Genomic DNA, 20,775 nt, shown 5'->3' with positions numbered 1-20,775 from the left:
TGCTCCAGATTAATTCTCTATTCTCTACATATTTATCATTCTCTGTTTAATCTTTCTCTCACTCTCTCTCTCTCTCTCTCTCTCTATATATATATATATATATATATATATATATACATACTAGTAGGAAGTTACGCGCTACGCACTTGAAAATATTGAATTTAAATGATAAATATATGTGAAATAAATCATATCATAACTTTAAAGCATTCTAGATATATAAGGATTCGTATCTGGCAGGGGTGAGCAATCGGTCGGTTTGGTTGAAAACCGATCCGAACTCCTAAAACCAAATCATCCAAATTTTTAAAAAATGTCAACCGATCCGAACCAAAATTCTCCTTCCAACCAATCCGATCCAAACCATACTTAAACTTTTAAAAAATGTCAATGAGAATTTTGTAACAAAATAAGTTAAACCAACCTTAACTCAAATATTAACCATAAATATAAAATTTACCTATCCATTGACCAATTTCAATTATGATAAAATTGTAATTATATACATACATACATATATATATATATATATATATATATTATAACTTATTAAATTAAAAAACTTCGGTCGGTTCGGTTTCATCCAAATTTTTTAAACACAAAACCGATCCGACCAAAAAAAATTTGATTTTTCTAAAATTAGAACCGATCCAAAATCAAAATAATTCAAAACCGAACCAAACCGACCAAATACCAATGGTTCGGTTCGGTTATTTGGATCCGGTTCGGTTTTGCTCACCCCTAGTATCCGGATCAAATACATAATATATATATAGTGTTAATAGGGGAAAGTACCCACCCCATAATATGTCTATGAAAAATACCCACCCCTAGTAAATATATTGAGTATATATATTACTAAATTAAGCTAATAATTCTGATTTTCCGAAGTGACTCTTTGACTTGATTCATCGGGATTTAAGCTAATATATTCCGTTGCTTTACCCTAAAAAAATAGATAAATAGTATACATATAGTATTATATATTACACTATTATCCTTAACTTAAATATATATATAGGAGTATGGTATAATAGACCAATCAAATTTTATAAAACAATATATAATTGAGAATAAAAGGTGGTGGATTCATCACTTTGGTTAATGAATTAGTGGTAATTTTTTACATTAATTTGCTAATGTTTCATAACAAATTTATAATGTTTCATTATATTGAGATGTATTCTACACAATAAACCTGATTTGTATAATAACTCAATTATATATATAGCAATTAGATCTCTGTTAACGCCAAAAAGGATATAGCTTTGTCTTTAGGGGGTAATAATACACGAACCAAAATTCATTATAGATAGTACACTAATTAGATTTTACATAAGGCCTAATTTTAACATAAGCATTTAATTTTGACAAGTAAAAGTGTAGAGATCCAATTCAATAAACATGAAAGCTTTTTGGTGTGAGTTGCAATTTGCAAATATTGCCCGAACATTTTTGGGCTGCAAATTATGACACGGAATGTCCGAATTTGATGTGAATATTTTGATTTATTTTGTAAAGTTTGTGGAAATGTATTTTCCACTTAAACATCCTTTCGACACTATTTTCATATTTTTCGAGCACAAAAATGATGTCGTTTTTAGGTTTCAAGTGAAAAATAAATTTCAACGTAATTTACAAAATGAATCATAATAACATTCAAATTTTTTACGTTCAAAATTTACAGTCTGAAAAATGCACTCAGACCATATTTGCAACTCGCGTAGAAAAATTATAAATTATAATTATCCTTTAATTTAGAAGTGAAATTTTTTATGCCCATTAAAAATTAAAAATGTTCACTTATTATAAAAACTTAATCATATGCCCAAAATTCCTAAGTTACCCTTCATGTCTCAATCAATGTACTTGCAAGATAAAAATAGTCAGCTGTTAGAAAAGTAGGTTGTCGCCTGGACGGCGGCGAAAACCTACTTTTTTGGCCGACAACCTACTTTTATCTTGTAGCAAATTGAAAATTTCAATAAAAAAAAGTAGCTTGTCGGCCTCAAATGTAGCTTGCCACCCATGCGGCAACCTCACTAAGTAGGTTGTCGTCCGGGTGGCAACCTACTTTCGGACAACAGCTATTTTTTCTTGCATTTTTTTTTTATATATTTGTATTTGTGTCAGAAAAGTGTAAGATTTTATACAAAAGTTGATGCAAAATTATCAACATCCAAGAATAATTTCGGCTCTTCACTTTAATTTAGACATAAAATCAATTATTTATAAGGAGTGAGCATTTTTAATTTTACGCTTGATAAAATGGACATTTTTACCTATTCACACTTTAATTTAATGCCTAGTTTAGAGAATAATTTTGATGTTCTCGGATAAGAATACTGGAGGAAGGTTTTCTTTCCGAAGGCACTTTTTCCCCTATTTTTTGGAATTTGATTTCAACTTTTTAAAGGGATGTGGTTGAAGTTAGGTGACAAAAGATTATACCAAAAGGAAAAAAAAAAAAAAAAAAAACAAGTTAGCCCTGCAAGAAAAAATTGAGTGACAGTTAGGCCTGGCAATGCAAATATTTGTACAGTTGTACTGCTTGTCTGATCTGGTAAAACTGCACACAATTATTACAATTCAGACAATTTTGTTTTCCATAAGTATTGTTGCCTTGACATGGTCTTCTCTTCTCCTTTGAAACTTTCTTATTTTCCCATCACTTCTTATAATGTGTTTGATTCATTCTACATACGATTCAAAGTATTGGAATCATAAATAGTTTACAAATAATGATTTGTATTTGAAAATTTTCTAAACTAATTAATAAGGTTGTTTTAGAAAAGCTTATCTTTAATAATTTTTTATCAATTCTATTTAATCTTTGAAATTTATCAATTATATTTCAACATTTAGCGATCACATCAATTATATTTCGAAATTTGAAACTTATCAATTATGTCACAACCTTTTCAAGTTGTATCAATTTTATCATTACAAGTTCACTTGAACAATTGAATCGTGACATGATATGCCGGATGGTGATCTATATATTATTTTACTCTAAAAAATAAGTTGTATGGGAGGATATTAATATTTCACTTAAATTTATATCTTTTAGAAATATATCTAAAGAATGATTAATAAAATTGCTACAAGTTGGAAAGATTGGATTAATGGATTGGTAATTTGAAAAGATTGGGACAAAATCGACAAATTTCAAAGTTGTGATAGAATTGATAAAATTGCTAAAACTCGGACCAGATAGATCCCATCATAAATTTTTAGGGAGAATAAATTTTTTCCCTGCGTGATGGAAAAAAAATCTGAGTAGCTTATTTTGACTAATTTCCACTTGATAATATTATAATAAGGTATTAATGTCATAATATTTTTCACAAGCATGAGATAAAAAAGATAGAGACCATTAAAATATGATAATTTTTAATTTTTTTTTATTTAATACTCCCTTCGTTATATTGATAATGACTCATTTTATCTAGGCATCAGAATTAAGGGAGAATTGTTTAAAGTGTAAAATAAGTATGAACCAAGTTCATAGTTTAAATTAAGGTTAACTGCCTATAAGTTCAAAAGGTTTCGGAATTTTCGCGACTTTCTCACGACCTTTCAATTTGATATAGGAATACATAAACGGAAATTTTTTCTTAGTGTTCCCAAAATTAGAAAATCCGGTGACATTAGTTGGCAAACACTGATGACGCGTCAATTACATGGCAATAAGCTATGACATGTCATTTTCTTATTTTTTTTATACTCTTATTATAAATAAAATATAATAATTTACAAAAAAAAATTAAAAAAAACCTATATCCCCTCCCCAAACACCCCCAAACCTGCCCCCTTCCTCAAACACCCCGAAACCCCCCGACCACCACCTCCCAAACCCCCGACGCCACCCCCCGATCCACCACCTCCCAAAGCCATGTGCGATTTGGTGGCGACTGTCTGATTTGCAGAGGGAAGGAGGGAGGCCGGAAAACGAGGAAGGCTGCGTTTTGGGGCCTAAGGCAAGACGGCGGCGAGGAGGCGAAGAGGGAGGCCACGCCGCGTGAAGCGGCGCCCAAATCGAAAAAATGAGAAAGGCAGTGGCTATTGCTGTCACTGGGGACGGTCAGTGGTGTCTGATTTTGAGGGAGAGAGGCGATGGTTGTCTGATATGCAAAGGGAAGCCGGAAAACAAGGGAGGCCACGATTTGGGGTCTAGGGCACGACGACGTTGAAGAGGGAGGCCACGCCGCGTGGAGCGGCGGTGGGTGGCTTTCTACCACTGCGCCACAGATCTAAGGTCAAGGTCAAGCACCGCCGCCCCAACCCTGCCTTCTCCGCCTTATCACCCAATTCCCTTGATTTTTTTTATTGTAATTGGAAATCAAAACGACGTCGTATATGTTAAAACAAAACGACATCGTTTCTCTAACCAACCGACATAGCCACGCTGAACATTCCGGTGTCTAAAAGGTCATGGAAAAGTCGCAAAAATTTCAAAACCTTTTGAATTTATAGACAATTAACCCTTTAAATTAAATGCTATTTTTGGTGAGCTAAATTTTAAAAACAAGACCGTAACTTTCTGTGTTTTAAAAAAATAGTACTATATGTTACGAGATTTGAAAATGAGTACTGTATGTTACGGAATTTGAAAATGAGGACTATAGCTTCCATTTTTTATATTTACACTAATATATGTCATTATTTTCAAATTTCGTAATATATATATAGTCCTCATTTTCAAATTCGGTAATATATAGTCATATTTTTTAAAACACTGAAAGTTACAGTCCTATTTTAACAGTTAGCTCATTTTTGGAATAGGTGATCATTATCACTGTGACTCACGAAAAAAGAAAGGTGAGTCATTATCAATGAAAGAAATTATTTTTTTTTATAATAAATTTATAATAAAAAGAGAATTAATTATATATATAAAAAAATAACAGTGGAAAAGTTTTGCATTTGCATCTCTCCAATTTTTTCGATAATTTAACTGTATTAAATAAATAAATTTAAAGGCCGTACTGCAGGGGACTTGAATCCAAGACCTTTGACCTTAGGCATTAATAACCAAAAGAGGCAAGTACACAGAATTTTGAATGTCCACAAAAAGTAATAAGAAAAAGGAAGAAAATTAGACGTGGTGAAGAAGCAAAAAACAAACAAAAGTTAAAGGGCCTTAGAGCACTCCCAGCAGAAATCCCAAAATTATGCTCCTATATTCCTCCCTAAAGCTTCCCTATTTAATTTTAAGATTTCAATTTTATAAATGCATACACCAGATCTCCTATTTTCTACATAAAAACAATAATTATGCGTGGGCCATACTAATTATAAGCTTAAAATAAATTTAGGATGAGTGGAAATTTAAGATTGAATTTAGGTAGGTGTAAATTTTTTTGTGGGCCCCATCTAATTTAGGGGATCTGCTGGATACATTTTTATCTCATTTTCAATTATTTTAGCCTAAATTTAGAGTTAGTGATGCATTTAAGTGATCTGCTGGGAGTGCTCTTAGAAGTTCAATTAAGAAATGGCATGTTCAGCACAAAAGATTCAGAACAAAGATCTTTCCCAAAAATAACTAGCAAATTAGATATCGTATTATAGTATCAATTTCAGTTGAGACACATAATAACATTTTACAAAAGATTTTCTTGAGGTGTTTGTGTTTGCTATGCGGTAAAATAATAATAATTATTATTATTTTTTATCAGAAAAAGGGATTTCATTAAATTATGCATCAGAGGTACTAGATGAAAAAGGAGAGATACAATGAGAGGCAGTATCAGATGAAATAATTAAATTCCCGAAAACAGAATCCAAACTCAGTCAAGAAGTTTTACACCATTAAACCAAAGTCTGAAGTCAGAGCACAATATCGGAATCTTGTAAGCCGACTTTCATTCCCAAAGCCTCGACTTGATCTCTGCAATCTTCTTTTCTTTGTTCCAAATATCTTTGTAGAATAATTAATAATTAATGTCCCTAGTCAAAGATCTTATATTTGAATTCACCGTGGTGCGATCATTAAATTTATTTATTCGAATTGTGTGTTTTTCTAAAAGAGTAAAAAAGAAGATTTTTAGAGCATCTACAGTGAGCTTACTTGATAGCCTACTTAATAGTAGGGGACCGCATTGAGTAAAGGATGCCACACTGCGGTTACTTGATAGCTTACTTGATTTTTTTAGTTTTTGATTTTTATGCTTTTTATTTAAATTTAATTGCTCAAATTTAAATAACACAATTTAATTCAAATTTAAATTACATTAATTTTAAAATCCTAAAAATTACATAAAACTTAATAAAATAAAACAATTCCTAAAATAACTATTCCGGCCCTAGAGGTCCGAAATGTGCCTAAACGTGCTCGGAGAAGTGTATCTCGGAGTTGAGCATGTGTCTGCCTATCTCGGAGAAGTGTATCTCTTTACATGTATTCCTCGAAGAAAACCGGGGTTGCTCGAGCACTCTCCGTCGAGTCACTGCTAGACGCCCTGTGTCCTGCGTCGTCATCTCTCCAATTGGTAGCCGCTTCACCTTCGTGCTCCACAATCATGTTGTGGAGAATGATGCAACACATCATGATGTCCTTGAGATGCTCCACGTACCAATTACACGACGGGCTTCGAATGATTCCCCACTGAGCTTTAGGGACTCCAAAGGCACGTTCGACATCCTTTCGTGCCGATTCTTGCATCTTCTTGAACCTTGCCTCCTTTGGATTGGTCGCCATCGGTGGACTCTTGACGAAGTAACGCCACTCCGGATATATGCCGTCGTACAAGTAAGAGCCGATTGACCTCAAAGATCATCAACGCCGCCGTTCCATCCAATATGTCGGAGAAGAGAGATGATTGGTTTAGAATGTTGATGTCGTTGTTCAACGACACTGAAGAAGGCGTGCCAAATCTACAGATCGTGGGATGCAACGGCCTCCAAGATCAAGGTGGACTCTCCTTGATCACCGTGTGTATATGCGCCGCGCCACACCTTTGGGCAATTCTTCCACGCCCAATGCATACAATCAAGACTCCCGAGCATCCCGGGGAATCAGTGTCGCGCCTCGTGCATCTGAAGAAGGCGTTGGACATACTCCGGCATTGGACATCGAAGATACTTGTCTCTGTAAGCGCGGAGGACAGCCTTGCAGAATCTTTTGAGGCATAGACGCCCCGTCGTGTCGGCGACCTTGAGATACTCGTCAAAAGTATCCGCACTGACGCTGGTGGCTAATTGGCGGATAGCCGCCGTGCATTTCTGCAAAGGCGTGAGAGAGTCCCGACCTATTGCATCACTGCTCATCTGGAAGTAACTACCGACACCTTGAACAGCTTCCACGATGTGCAAGAACAACTCCTTCTGCATTCGAAAACGACATCGGAAAAATGTAGGCCCGTACGCCGGATAGCCGTTGAAGTAGTCTTGCATAAGACGTAAATGAGCATCCTCGCGATCACGGTGGACGTAAGACCGGGGACGTCTAACACGTTCCGGCGCCGGCGCCAATTGGGAGTAGATTTGAGACATCAATTGTTTGTGCAACTCTATTTCGTCCATGATCGCTTGAGCTACACCGTCGGATGAATCAGACAAAGAATCGTGCAACGGTTCCGCCATTTTTTGAAGAAAAAGAAGAAAATATTGGAAGATTGAAGGAGAAGAATTGTTGTTGTGTGAATGAAGAAGGAGTTTAGGGGTATTTATAGATAGATTTAAAAAAAAAAAAAAAATTTAAACGGCTAAATTGCCGTTGTCAATTAAAAGAAAGAAAGAAAAAAGTAACGGCTAAAAGAGCCATTTGGCCTCAATTTTTTGACTTATTTATTTATTATTATTATTTTTTTTTGCAGGCGCGTGTAAAAACACGCGCCTGATTTTAAGGCGTATCGTGCTTACCCGTTTTATCGGGTAGCACTCGAGTAGGGGGCTGCATCGCCCTACTCGATCTCGTCCTTCGAATAGGGGAGATCGAGTAGGACGTTGTGGATGATTTTATCCAGACGTCCACATGATGTAGATAAGCACACAAAATCTAGTAGGATACTCGTGAGTGTCCTATTAACGTGTGTGCGAATCTCCATATCGAAGACTTTGTACGTGAGCTCTTCTATTAAAATTTTTGTGTGAGTGCGCACTGTGCAAACGTCCACATATTAAATTTTGAACTAAAGGAAGTCTTTTATATGATGACCTGATCTGAATTGCTTGATCACTTATTATATCAAAGCGTATATGAATTTTAGTATTATTATATATTATCATAACAATACAAAATATCATATTGTATATGAGAATTAATTATTTACATTCATTTAATTAAGATTTATAGCTCATAAACGAATGTATATCGATATATGATTGGGTTTACATAGTACTTAATACTCAAACTTGATCATTGATAGTGAAAATTTGGACGAACCAAGTGATATTTCATGCGAATGTCACTTTTCAATTTTTTTTTCTTTGTAAATTTGACGGGGTATTATCATAAAAGTACATACTTCGTGAACTTATTTTGTTCATTTTTGTTTTGTGTTTAACATTAAGCATAAAGAATACGGATATACTTTGACCGCATGATAAAATTAATCTTGCTAAAATAGGAAGAGATAAGTTACAGAAAATTGTATTTTTTTTGAATTTACATATGCATGTTTGTATTTAGCCGGGTGCCTTTTTTGTGTTTAACATTAATTTTAAAAATTTAAGTATATACTACCAATTGCATGATGAAATCACGTTTAAATAGGAAGTAAGATTTTTTTTTTTTTTTTTTGTAATGTTCTTAGTTCTCATTTAAAAAGACCATTATATACTCACCTGAGCTTAAACCTACGTACATATCGCAAAAAGTATTAAGAAAAGAAATATCAAAAGGTTTTGCATGCCTAGGAGGAATGAATTTCAATAAATATATTTTCAGGCATCAAAATGACGTCATTAAGATGGTCAAGTGAAAAATATATTTTTCATATAATCTACAGAGTAAATCAGAATATATTTGTATCGAATTTGGGTCTTCCACGTTATATTTGCAACCCACGCTCATCCGAAAGATGTGAATATTTTTATGGAGTAATATTTTAAAGATCAAACTATGTTTTACTTTTCGAGCTAAAAATATGCCATAAACTATATTAACCCTATAATAAAAGATCAACCATGTCCATGCATTCACTTAAGTTTCATCTAAATACAATATATCTACCTGATACAAATTGCATATTGACTCAGCTCATTAATCATTTAACGTTTCCCCTCTAAATTATTGAGTCATCAAAATAATAGATCAATGAAATGTATGTTGATCTGTCACTAACTATTTATGAGATCCTATCTTTGTCCCAAATAAAATATTTGATTAACAGGTTTGGACTAAACTAACACCTATTTTGCTGATAATTATACGGCTCTTTCTATTATACTTTCTACAAATATTGTGTGATCCCCGATATTAAATCCAAAACTATTATATATCAATTACATCATGAGAAAGAGATGATTTCAGTGGAAAAAAAGGAAGCAAATAAAAAAGTATTTTAAAGCTAATTATTAAGGTCGCGTAGGCGTGTGGCTTATCCAAAATATTTCAGGTTTCGCACGACCAAGCTCATGCAACTTAGAGAGAGAGAGAGAGAGTGTGAGAGAGTTTTCGGTCATTGGGGTTGGTTAGGACTGAGCAAAATTGAAACGTTTTTTCGAAACCGAATCGAATCAAACCAAACTGGACGGTTTGGTTCGGTTTTTGTAGAGTAAACGGTGCGGTTTGGTTTGAAATTTGCAAACCGCCAATTTTTGATTCGGGTTCGGTTTGGAAAAAATGGTTCAATTTATAAACCGAACCCACCCGCCCGAATTATTATAATATATTATGTATTTTATAAATAATAATATTAATTAAACTATTATAAACATTATTAGTTTTATTTCAAATTTCAAACCTAACTTCTAGTCTTCTATTCTTGTTATCTCGCTTATGGAGTTATTTTGCTATATTTGTTTTGTAATTGTCATTTGATACATTTTGCCTTTTATTTTGTTGTGGACTTGTAGTTGTACATGTATGTGGATTATATTTGTGGTGAACATTAAATCTTTTAGGTATGCATTTATGGACTTTTAAGTATGAATTTTGGTAAATTTATGCATTTTTTGGGCTGCCAAACATAAGCTACCAGGTTTTAGAATTTAAAAAAAAAAAAAAAAATGGTTTAGGCCAAACCGAACCGAGAATTTACGGTTCGGTTTGGTTCGATTTTGGCAGGTGAAACGGTTTGATTTGGTTTGAAATTTTTAGGGCGGCTTGGGTTCGGGTTTCTCCATTTCGGTTTGGTTTCAACCCGAACCGCCCGAATGCTCAGCCCTAGGGTTGGTATTGTACCTACTGTACCGATTATAATTGAATTGAATTCGTGCATTCTAACTAATTATTCATTTTTTGACGAATTCAAAAAAATATCTGAGAGTCATGTATCCATATGCATATAAATAATATAATGAGATGTTTGGCATAAAAATTTGAGCGGGACTTATCGCGGTGATGCGGGTTAAGTTTCGAATCAAAATTTATATTCAATCGCAAATTTATAAATATTTCTATTTAACCTTAAATTAGTTTGTATTTAAATGTTGTCTATTGAGTCTTGTGTAATTAGAATATATCATGTGTTAAAATTTTTAAGTTGGTTTAAGATTTGAACTCAAACAAAAAGAAAACATTAATAAAATTAAAAATATATATGTTATTAAATACTCCATATGAATTTCAATCCACATTTTGACCCATCTTAGGAATTATGATAAGTAACTGTTTTTAAGAGAACTAGTATTCCACCCGTGCATATGCACGGGGTAAATTGTTGTAGTCTTTTTTAATAATGTTAATTAATTATATATTAATTAATATTGTATTGTGTTAAAATAATAAATAAAAATTATTGTGTTATATTGAAAAAAAACACATAACCTTTAATTAAGCAAATAATTTATTTTTTAATTATACTATTACAAATATGGGTGCAATAATAATAATAATAATAATAATAATAATAATTATTATTATTATTATTATTATTATTATTATTGATGAGTGTGGAATTAATCTCAACATAAATAATATAAAAATATAAAAATAACACAAGTATTTAACGTGGTTTTATCGTTAAGATCTACGTCCACGGAGAGAAATCCGAGAAAATTGACTATTTGTGGAGTTATACAATTATAGAGTTGAATAATTATAATGAATCAGCTCCTAATTCTATACATAAGAGTCCTACCTAGCCCTAGAGCCCATTAAACAGTGCAATTAGGCCTAAATTGTTGACATGGCAGGAGGTCCCAAGGGTGGCATTGACATAGTTGGAGACGCCAAAGGTGGCGTTGACATGACTGCCACAAATGGAGGTTAGCATAGCTGGAATCGCCACGGGTGACGTTGACATGGCTGCCACGGGTGTAGGTTGACATAGCTGTTACAGGTGGCGTTTCCACGGGTGAACTACCAACGGTGGTCTGCCTAGGCTATGTTGTCACGGCTGATTCTTTGCTCTTATTTATATTTTTCACCCTTTGTACTTGACCCAAGTAGGTGAACGTAATTACATCATCATCATCATCATCATCATCATCATAATAATAATAATAACGTAATTACATCATCATCATGATCAAATTGGTTCGATTTTGCCACATTAAGCTAGCAAACAGCGCTTATCCTGACTATAGGGTCCTGTACGCGATAAGGACGTCATCGATAGGGGGGAATTTAGTACTTAACCCATAATATAAATAAGAAAATATAAACAATCAAATTCAAAGTATATATTTGGATATTATACAATTAATGAAACTCATTTAGAATTTCAAATTCATACCCGTAATAATTTGAGAATTAATAAAAAAAGTATTTTACTATACATTTTAATTAATTTCATATCAATTTATAGTACCCATTATTACTTGAAATTATTTAATTTTATAAAATAGCTAAATAATCAAATATACTTTGTTAAATTAGTTGATTATACGTCTCAACCGAAATCCAAACAATACAAAATAGATATTAATTATTAATGTATAAATAACAAAGAATTAAAATAATAAAACATTCAAATAGAAATACTCAACTAACATGATACTATAAATTCTTGAATGCATATACTAATAAGTTTTAAAATAGAAATTTTTATTGTTCGTTACCTTTTAAAAAAATTATTTGATTTTTTATATTGATTTATAAAAATTGCAATTTCTAGTACAAAGTACTCCCTCCGTCCCATTTAACTTGATCAGTATTCCTTTTTGTGTTGTCCCAACTAACTTGATCATTTTTCTTATATGGAATGACTTTTTCCACTTCATTCACTCTATTCACTTTATCACCAAATATACTTTAAACACTAAACACTAACTTTTTAAATTTCGTGCAAAAAAGAAATTGATCAAGCTAGATGGAACGGAGGGAGTATTTTAAACAAATATATTCTATTGTGAAATTGAAGTTGGATCTCATCGTTACTTTGTTAAGTTATTTAAATGATTAAGTCTATGAAAAGTTTGATGTGGGAGTGAAAGTTTTTTATGAATAAAAATAAATAAACTATGAAATTCATTGTAACGTAATATAGCGATTACTATTTTTTGCAATAGCCTTTTTTATTATATAAATTATAAATGTATCATCTTTAGTTATTAAATTTGTATTTTGTAGTAATTTAATTTATTTGCTCATAGAATTGATGTACTAATAAGGAAAGTTATAGAGTTTTTTTTTTTCGAACAAATAATGAAAGTTATAGTTAAGCAACAAACATACAATTTTAAGTCATTTGGTGGATACAAAAATTTATATTTTATAATAATAAAAAAAATCCATGATAAAGTTTAATAGATGATCAATATATACGGGAATAACAAATGCCTAATATAGGAATGATGAATGTCATTTTATTTAGGTTATGAATTGTTAAAGTTTAATATGTTTTCGATGTGGGATAAAGGTTTTAAAATAGCTAAGGATGGACAATGGAGAAGATGCCACCTAGAATTGAGGATGGATGTAGTAGTGTATTCACTTTGGTTTCAAAAAATATATCTTATTTTGTATAATTAAAAAATTTAATATATAGATAATTTTTTTTTAAATTAGTTACTTAATTTATATTTTAATTAGTTTTCTAATAGTAATTTGTTTCCTTATCCCTATAATATTCCAGTTTCTTAATGTAATTCTAAGTAGTTACTTAGTCTATTATTTTAATTAGTTTCCCAGTAGTTACTTGGTGTATTATATTCTAATTAATTTTTTTATTGAATATGAATTATTATAGTACATCATCCAGTATATATACTGACATACACAAGTAACACAACTTCTTATTACTACTACGTACCAACAATATCTAACTATACATGAAAGCACAAGGTTAATAAAAAACATTCATAATATATTTCTTCAACGATAAATGTAAATCCAATAGAGTGAAAATACATATTGAAAAGTCGAAAATAAAGGAAAATATATACTTCATTGGTTGGTTGGAAAGTCTGAATGAAGAAAATACAACATATACAATATTGAAAATACTCTTTTAATTGCAAATGTCCGAATGAGTGAGCATAGACAATGTGAAGTGCTGGTGAAATTGATTGAAGAATTGTAGAAATTATAGGTAGAAAAACAATATAGAATTAGAAAATTTATTGTTATAATCAATATTTTTGCAATACATTATTTTGCAATATAGAAAACGGTTTAAAGTTGAATCACCCATTTGATTTAAATACAGTAAGATGTATAATAATTCATAAATAATTTACACGGTACATTTTGATAAAGGTAACAGAAAATAAAATTTCAATTTGAATATAAAGTAATTTCAAGTACTGTGACTTGTCATTCAAGTATCAGACATAGCGCTCTAACCAACCTTTTTATCATCCTAAAATAAAATTAAGTTCTAATTAGTATATAAAATCCAAAAGAGAATGGGGTCTGGAAGTGGGAACTGAGCTGGAGACGAGAGCTTTTTGAAAGAGATTTGAGGGGGGTTGAAGCTCTGTTTTCTTTCGTCTCTGGTGCTAAGCTTGTTGCAGGTGATGCTGATGATTGGTCTTGGACTGCTGCTAAGGATGGTTTCTATTCCACTAGATCGGCATACGAAGTCATTTACAAGACAAGACAGGAGAGGCCAGCATCGGAAGCGATCAACGACATCCTCTCGAAGGTCTGGAAAAGCCCAGTTCCGCATAAAGTTAGGGTCACAGCATGGCGGACGCTAAGAGATAGACTTCCCACGTGTGACAATCTTAGAAGAAGAAATATTCTGGTGGACGAAGTGGATCTCGGCTGTGCATGCTTTCATAACGAGGAGACGATTAACCATTTTCTTTTACATTGCCCGAAGACGGAAAAAGTTTGGGACGATATTCTTCGCTGGCTTGGTATGTGTTTTGTGAGACCACCTAACGTGGTGTCACACTTCCTTTCGTTTACTAATCTGGGAAATCGGAAAAGGAGTAGAAAATTCTTACTTGCGCTGTGGTGCTGTGTTAACTGGGTCGTCTGGAGATGTAGAAATGTGAGCAGATTCGAAAACAAAGGATGGGACATACACAAAGTGGTTTCGGAGATTAAGGTGAGGATGTGGAGTTGGGGTAAGATTTTCGATTTTCTTGATTTAGATTCGAACTTAGAGGGATGGTTAGCAGATGCTTCATCTCTTGTGACTCTGTAATGTGATCTTGGTACTGCTGGTACCCATGGTTTTTTTTATAAATTCCTTTTTTCTTATAAAAAAAAAGTATATAAAATCCAAAAACTCAAAGGGGTGAAATTAATTTCTGGGGTGCCTTGTCCCTAATAGTTACGACATAAAAATGTCAACTTATTTTAATGTTGAGCATAACTTGGAAGTAATCTTTACTAACTTAACATGTTTCCTTAAAAGTAAATTAAAATTTTAAATTTGATCTTGTCGATTTACGTCTTGGACCAAATTTTCAATAATTTTTCTTAAAGCAATAGTAAGACACGACTCCAACACTAACATAAATAATCATATAAAAAAAACACTAACATAAATAGTAAATAATGAACTAATTAATTCTGGATTAAAACTGTAATTTGGAGTCTGGAGATGTTGACTATATCTCAAACACTAAAGCCTTCATACAATAAAAAAAAAAACTCAGTGACATCAACCAAATAGGCGAGAGAGGTTGTTAATATTTCTCTTATTTATTATTATTGTCAATATCTAGAAATAACATAACATTCATTCAAATTTGTATTTTCATATGATTTTAAGATTTTGCGATTAAATTAAAAAAAAAAATCATTTCAAGGTATACATTCAACAAACACTTGCTAAAAGGATTAGAAATATTGTAATTGCAAAAATTTGATCTTATAATTGCAATGTTTTTGAATAATCTATTTTCTACATTTACCAACAGCTGAAGAAGTGAAGAAACTTGTAAGTTATTCACCAATAGTCACCACAGTTACATGATCCTCCCTTGAAGTGATGAAAACGATTAGAATCACGTAAGATGATCAATCTCCCGACGATCTTGGCTATGAGCTTAATCGCGGTGTGGCAGTCCTCACAAACGCGCAAGTTCTTGTAAACGCAAACAGGTCTCCCACTCGGTGTTTTCATAATCCCATAAGCAACAGCTAATCTTTCACTGTGATACTTGAGCATAAGTTGCTTTTCTTCTTCCTCCACATCATGCAGCACTAGTCTCGTGGCCGAAACATATCCCTCCTCTTTCATCCGCAAATCCAACTCTTCCAAGAATGCATGGATGCTTCCGCTATCAGGATGGGTCCAGTCTCCAACAGAAAACGTGTGAATCTTGTTTAGAACTTCAACCCAGCTATATCCCGGAGTTTTTCTGACATTCGTATTCATCATTCTTAATCGTATCTTATTAACATCTTCCCATCTGCCCGAAGCTGCATATAAGTTTGAGAGAAGAACATACATCCCAGAGTTCCACGGTTCCAAAGCAAAGATCATTTCGGCAGCCTTTTCTCCCAATTCTGTATTTCCATGAATCCTGCTAGCACCTAGGAGAGCTCCCCACGTTGCTCCATCCGCCTCAAAAGGCATATTTTTCATTACCTTTTGAGCTTCATCAAGGCGCCCAGCTCGACCTAGGAGATCAATCAGGCAGGTATAGTGCTTTGGATTTGGCACTATGCCGTGATCTTTGTTCATGGAATAGAAATAATGTTTTCCCTTGTCTACCAAGCCGGTATGACTACAAGCCGACAGAACACCAACCTAAATCAAAACAATTGATCAATAGATGGAGAAGAATTTCTCACATTAACAACATTCCATCAATGACCACTGACACTAAGTATCTACAGAGGGCCCTTTGATATGGGTTTAAAAGCAGGATAAGTTAAATTAATATGGATTTATGCAGTGTTTGGTATTATGTGCTACTAATATGGTCAACTCCACGTTTATCCCAAGACCCTAGCTTATTTTGTGTGATTAACCCACACTAATTATACCACCCTCCCCATGGGATAAATTTAATACCGAGATGTTAAAATCGAAAATTGATACCCTTTTCACGCCAAACAATGCTGTGAGGATACCAATGCCTCCATCTTATTTTCAGATTTGAGGACACGAATGTCTTTTGGTAAAATATGTGAGGATAATTTAGGTATTTGATATGTTAATCCAACCTATTCCAATGGATACCAAACACTTTTTGGGATTAATTACCAATTATATCAAACACCCATATGAGATTAGAAATCATGACTAATCCACACTAAATTATCAGGATAGGTTATATCCTGATTAATCCAATACTGAAAACCAAACGGGCCCAGAGGGTCTAGGGATATCCCAAAGTTTCAATCTATCTAAGTAAACAAGAGATTAGCCATTTGCCCTTACTATTTTTTCTATCAAGTTTAATCCGCAAAAGTAAATGCTCCCTTAAGGATTTCATATAGCTCTGTATAATATTAGCAATCAAAAAGACAAGTAGATATCACGTAACCTTTGTGTTTTAAAAACGAGAAAAAAATAAAGAAAAAAAAAACTATTAAAATTTACCATTGTAACTTCATCAGGTTGGATAGAGGCTTGTTTCATTGATTTGAAATGCTGGAGAGCTTCTTGGCCAAAGCCATGTCTTGCATAACCAGTAATGATTGTATTCCAAGAGATCACATCCTTATCCTCAATTCTCTCAAAAACTTCATACGCCTCATTGATGCTTCCACACCTACAGTACATGGAGAGAAGAGCATTTCCAACATAACAGCCAAAGTCAAATCCTGCTTTAGCAACACGCCCGTGTATTTGCTTACCAAGCTCAAAAGCAGCAATATCCGCACAAGTAGTTAAAGCACCAACAAATGCAGACCGGTTCAACCTTTCTCCATCCCTCATCGCGTCAATGAAAATCCGCAATGCCTCCTCACTATCACCATTGTGAACGTACGCAGCTATGATTGCCGACCACGAGATACAATCCCTATATGGCATCCTATCAAATAAATCCCTAGCTTTGGCAATAGCATTGTTTTGAGCATAACCAGTTATCATAGTGTTCCAAGAACTAATATTCTTACATGGCATTGCTTCAAACAGCTTTCCCGCCAAATCCATATTCTTGCTTTGCACATACCCTGCAGTCATTGCATTCCACGACACGACACCCTTCTCCGGCATCTCATCAAAAACCCTCCTAGCTTCATCCAATTGCCCATTTTGTATGTAACCGGACACCATTGCCGTCCATGTGAACACACCACGGCTCGGACATTCTTGAAACAATTTCCTTGCTTCTTTCATATCCCCATTCTGTGCATAACATGTAACCATTGTATTCCACGAAACCTCGTCTCTAACAGGCATATGTTTGAAAACCTGCCTCGCTTCAACCAACCTCTTTTTCTTCAAGTAGCCTCCCATCAAACAGTTCCAAGAAACCAGCGCCCAACGCTCTTTACTGTCAAACAACCTCCTCGCCTCCTCAATCTTCCCATTTTGAACATACGCCGCAAGAATTGCATTCCATGATATCTCATTCCTCTCTGGCATCGCGTCAAAGAGCCTCCTGGCCTCATCCAAGAACCCGTTCTGCGCATACCCGGACAACATGGCGTTCCACGAAACAACATCCCTCACAGGCATTTCGTCGAACAGTCGGCGTGCAGCTCCGAGATTCTTGTTCTTAACATTCCCACTTATCATTATATTCCGAGTGATCAAATCCTTAACTGGCATTTCATCGAACAGGTGTTGGGCAAGTTTGAATTCGCCATTAGACAAGTAACCGGATATCATAGTGTTGTAGGAGACCGTGGATTTGCGAGGCATGGAGTTGAAGAGGCGCAAGGCGGCGTCGCATTGGCCATTGCGCAAGTAGTTTGTGATAGCGACGTTGTATTTCACTATGTCGGAGTCCGTAAATCTGTTGCTTCTGGGCCTCACCGGTTCCCTGCTGGGCGGTGGTTCGAAAAAGTGGCTAGTATTCCGGCGCGGCGGCGTTGCATTAATTCGCGACGAGCGTAAGATGGTAGTGTGAAAATGTCTGAAACGCATACTACACTTTGGATGGAAATCTAGGGCTTGGGAAATTAGGGGCGGCGTTGTCGCTTGTTGCGAGCGGCGAGGCGGGGGCCTTGTCGCAGCAGAGCCTAGAGAGGAAGAGAGAGCTGCTTTTATGTGTGTTGAGTCTTGTGCGTTGTGTGAGAGTCGAGCTTTGTGTTGTGCGATGAGGGAGACCAGATGATTAGTGACCGGCGACAATCGCCGTTTCCAAGGAAGGGACGGCGCAAGGGGCGCCGTCGGTTGTGACAACCAAGAGAGAGAGGAAGCCGATTTGCGAGAGGAGAATAGAAAGAAAGGTCGAGGGAGATGTGGGGGTGTCAGGCGGTGGAGGAAGAGACGAGGCCGGAGGGGCGACGGCGGTGTCGCCGGCGCCTGCGTGCTGTGTGTGTGTATTGTGAGAACAGAGAGAGACGAGACTAAGGGGGGAGGGGAGCGGCTGTAGGAGAAGAAGAAAAGGGAGAGGAATTTGGTTTGGGCTGCACTTTTTTTATTTGGGCCCTTAACTTATTCAAATTGGGCTGTTATTGATTTATTAACTTGGGCTGTCATTTATTTAAGTTTGGGCCTGCCCTCTCCTTGTATTATGGGCTGCAAAATGCATTGATTTAATTACTTTGGGTAGTGGATAATTTTTAATTAATTAGACTATATATTAATTTGATTAATTATTTTAAAGGTGATGCATAATAATGTTAATATTATTATTATGTGCATATTAAGTGTAATTACTTATTATATAAGTTAAGCATGAAATGAAATTTGCATTTGTATTTTGGAATAAAAGCATTTGTGATTTAAATTGATCTTTCACTAAACTCAATTACCAAAGAAAATAAAAGTAAGGATATTGTTGGTGTCCTTAGCTCAAGAATTTGTTTTCAATCTTCATCATTAAATTTTGAAAATCTGGCGTGATGAATCATAGAATGTTAAGCACTTCATCATGACTTAAGATTAGATTTAGGAGACCTATTAAGATAATAGATTTCTTGTAGGCTTTGTGGACCAAGGGGTTTAGCGCTGCTTTCCCAAGACAGGTTTCTATGTTTATGATCTTCAGGCTTTGCCTAATCAGGTGGGCTTACTTGCCAAATGTATAAAGTATGATTGAGTTATTAAGCTCTAAATGTTTCAATAAAATGCAAATTGTTTATTTAATGAAATGCAAACTGTTTATCCAATAAAATATTTTGTGCACTCTGCTCCATTTAAGGCTAGCAATTCATGGATCGATCGAGGTTCTCTTAAGGCCTAACACGTTATTTGAGAATTGTGTACATTTGTTACTTGTTTCGGTAGGTTGATCTCCATCGGGTACTAATCATGTATGAGGCGTATAAGGGTTCTCGTCCGGATGTGTTTTAGAATGACATCGGGCACTAATCATTTAGTCTTCCGCTGTAGCAATAACTCTTATGTGTCTTTTGTTTCCTCAACTTAAGACTTTCATGTTAGTTTTAGAATGACATCTCTAATCTAGCTTAAACACTTAACTCTTTAGTTTTATGCTAATGAATACTGGTTATCAGAAGCATGAAACAAAACTTGTGATCCAAAGGGGCCTAGCCCGACTTGTTATCTCATTATTCGGGTTTCGACAAGAATTTTCCCTTGTGTTATTTCTATGATTTGGTTGCACCTCGATTGTATTTATTCCTTCAAGAATTGGGGTGTGACAGCCCAATTCGGCCCTCCACGAGTCCCTAACTTGAAAAGTGTCCTCCCAGACACAAAACACACAAAAAACATGCAAGGACTATATCTAGACCTAGACACCACAAGAAAAAAAAAGCATAAAAGTTGGGCTCGTCAAAGATAAAGTTGGGAGAGAGAAAATGAAGAGAGAAGGAGAAATATAGAAAAATGAGTTAAATTTTGATGGTAAAATTGAAAGATCATAAAAATATACCATATGGAAAAATATTATCACACATATAACTTGTGATAATATTATCATGAATTGGAGCGAAAAGATGGGAAAAGGGGATGCCTAGAAATTTTTTTCCTTCTGCCCGATGAAAATTTTCCAACATAGAGAACATGTGAAAAGAGTGAAAAAATGAGAAAAATATATGTATTCCACCATTTTCCATCAAAGAGAACACACCCTAAAATGTTTGTCTTTAGATAAACATAAACAACGGTTTTATACCAATTATTAAATCTTTAAAAATATTATTCCTCAAAATGTTAAAACTAATATGAT

The 20,775-nt window shown here is 34.3% G+C and overlaps 2 protein-coding genes across 2 annotated transcripts; one reads left to right on the top strand and one right to left on the bottom strand.

Moving 5' to 3' along the window:
* The first annotated feature begins 11,297 nt into the window (after nucleotides 1-11,297).
* Nucleotides 11,298-14,708, top strand: LOC131003338 (uncharacterized). The gene is made up of 2 exons (XM_057929859.1): nucleotides 11,298-11,376; nucleotides 14,068-14,708. The coding sequence occupies exons 1-2, from the start codon at nucleotides 11,298-11,300 to the stop codon at nucleotides 14,706-14,708; spliced, it is 720 nt and encodes a 239-aa protein (XP_057785842.1).
* Nucleotides 14,709-15,356: 648 nt separating this feature from the next.
* On the bottom strand, nucleotides 15,357-18,981 carry LOC131003325 (pentatricopeptide repeat-containing protein At4g02750-like). Its single transcript, XM_057929847.1, has 2 exons — nucleotides 17,064-18,981; nucleotides 15,357-16,265 (listed from the first exon to the last, which is right to left on the bottom strand). The coding sequence occupies exons 1-2, from the start codon at nucleotides 18,558-18,560 to the stop codon at nucleotides 15,459-15,461; spliced, it is 2,304 nt and encodes a 767-aa protein (XP_057785830.1). The 5' UTR covers nucleotides 18,561-18,981; the 3' UTR covers nucleotides 15,357-15,458.
* Nucleotides 18,982-20,775: the final 1,794 nt, after the last annotated feature.

This window comes from Salvia miltiorrhiza, unplaced genomic scaffold, assembly GCF_028751815.1.
Source record: "Salvia miltiorrhiza cultivar Shanhuang (shh) unplaced genomic scaffold, IMPLAD_Smil_shh original_scaffold_190, whole genome shotgun sequence".
NCBI classification, from domain to species: domain Eukaryota; kingdom Viridiplantae; phylum Streptophyta; class Magnoliopsida; order Lamiales; family Lamiaceae; genus Salvia; species Salvia miltiorrhiza.
Note: the sequence above shows the minus strand (reverse complement) of the source record. Positions and strands in the feature narration are given on the sequence as shown.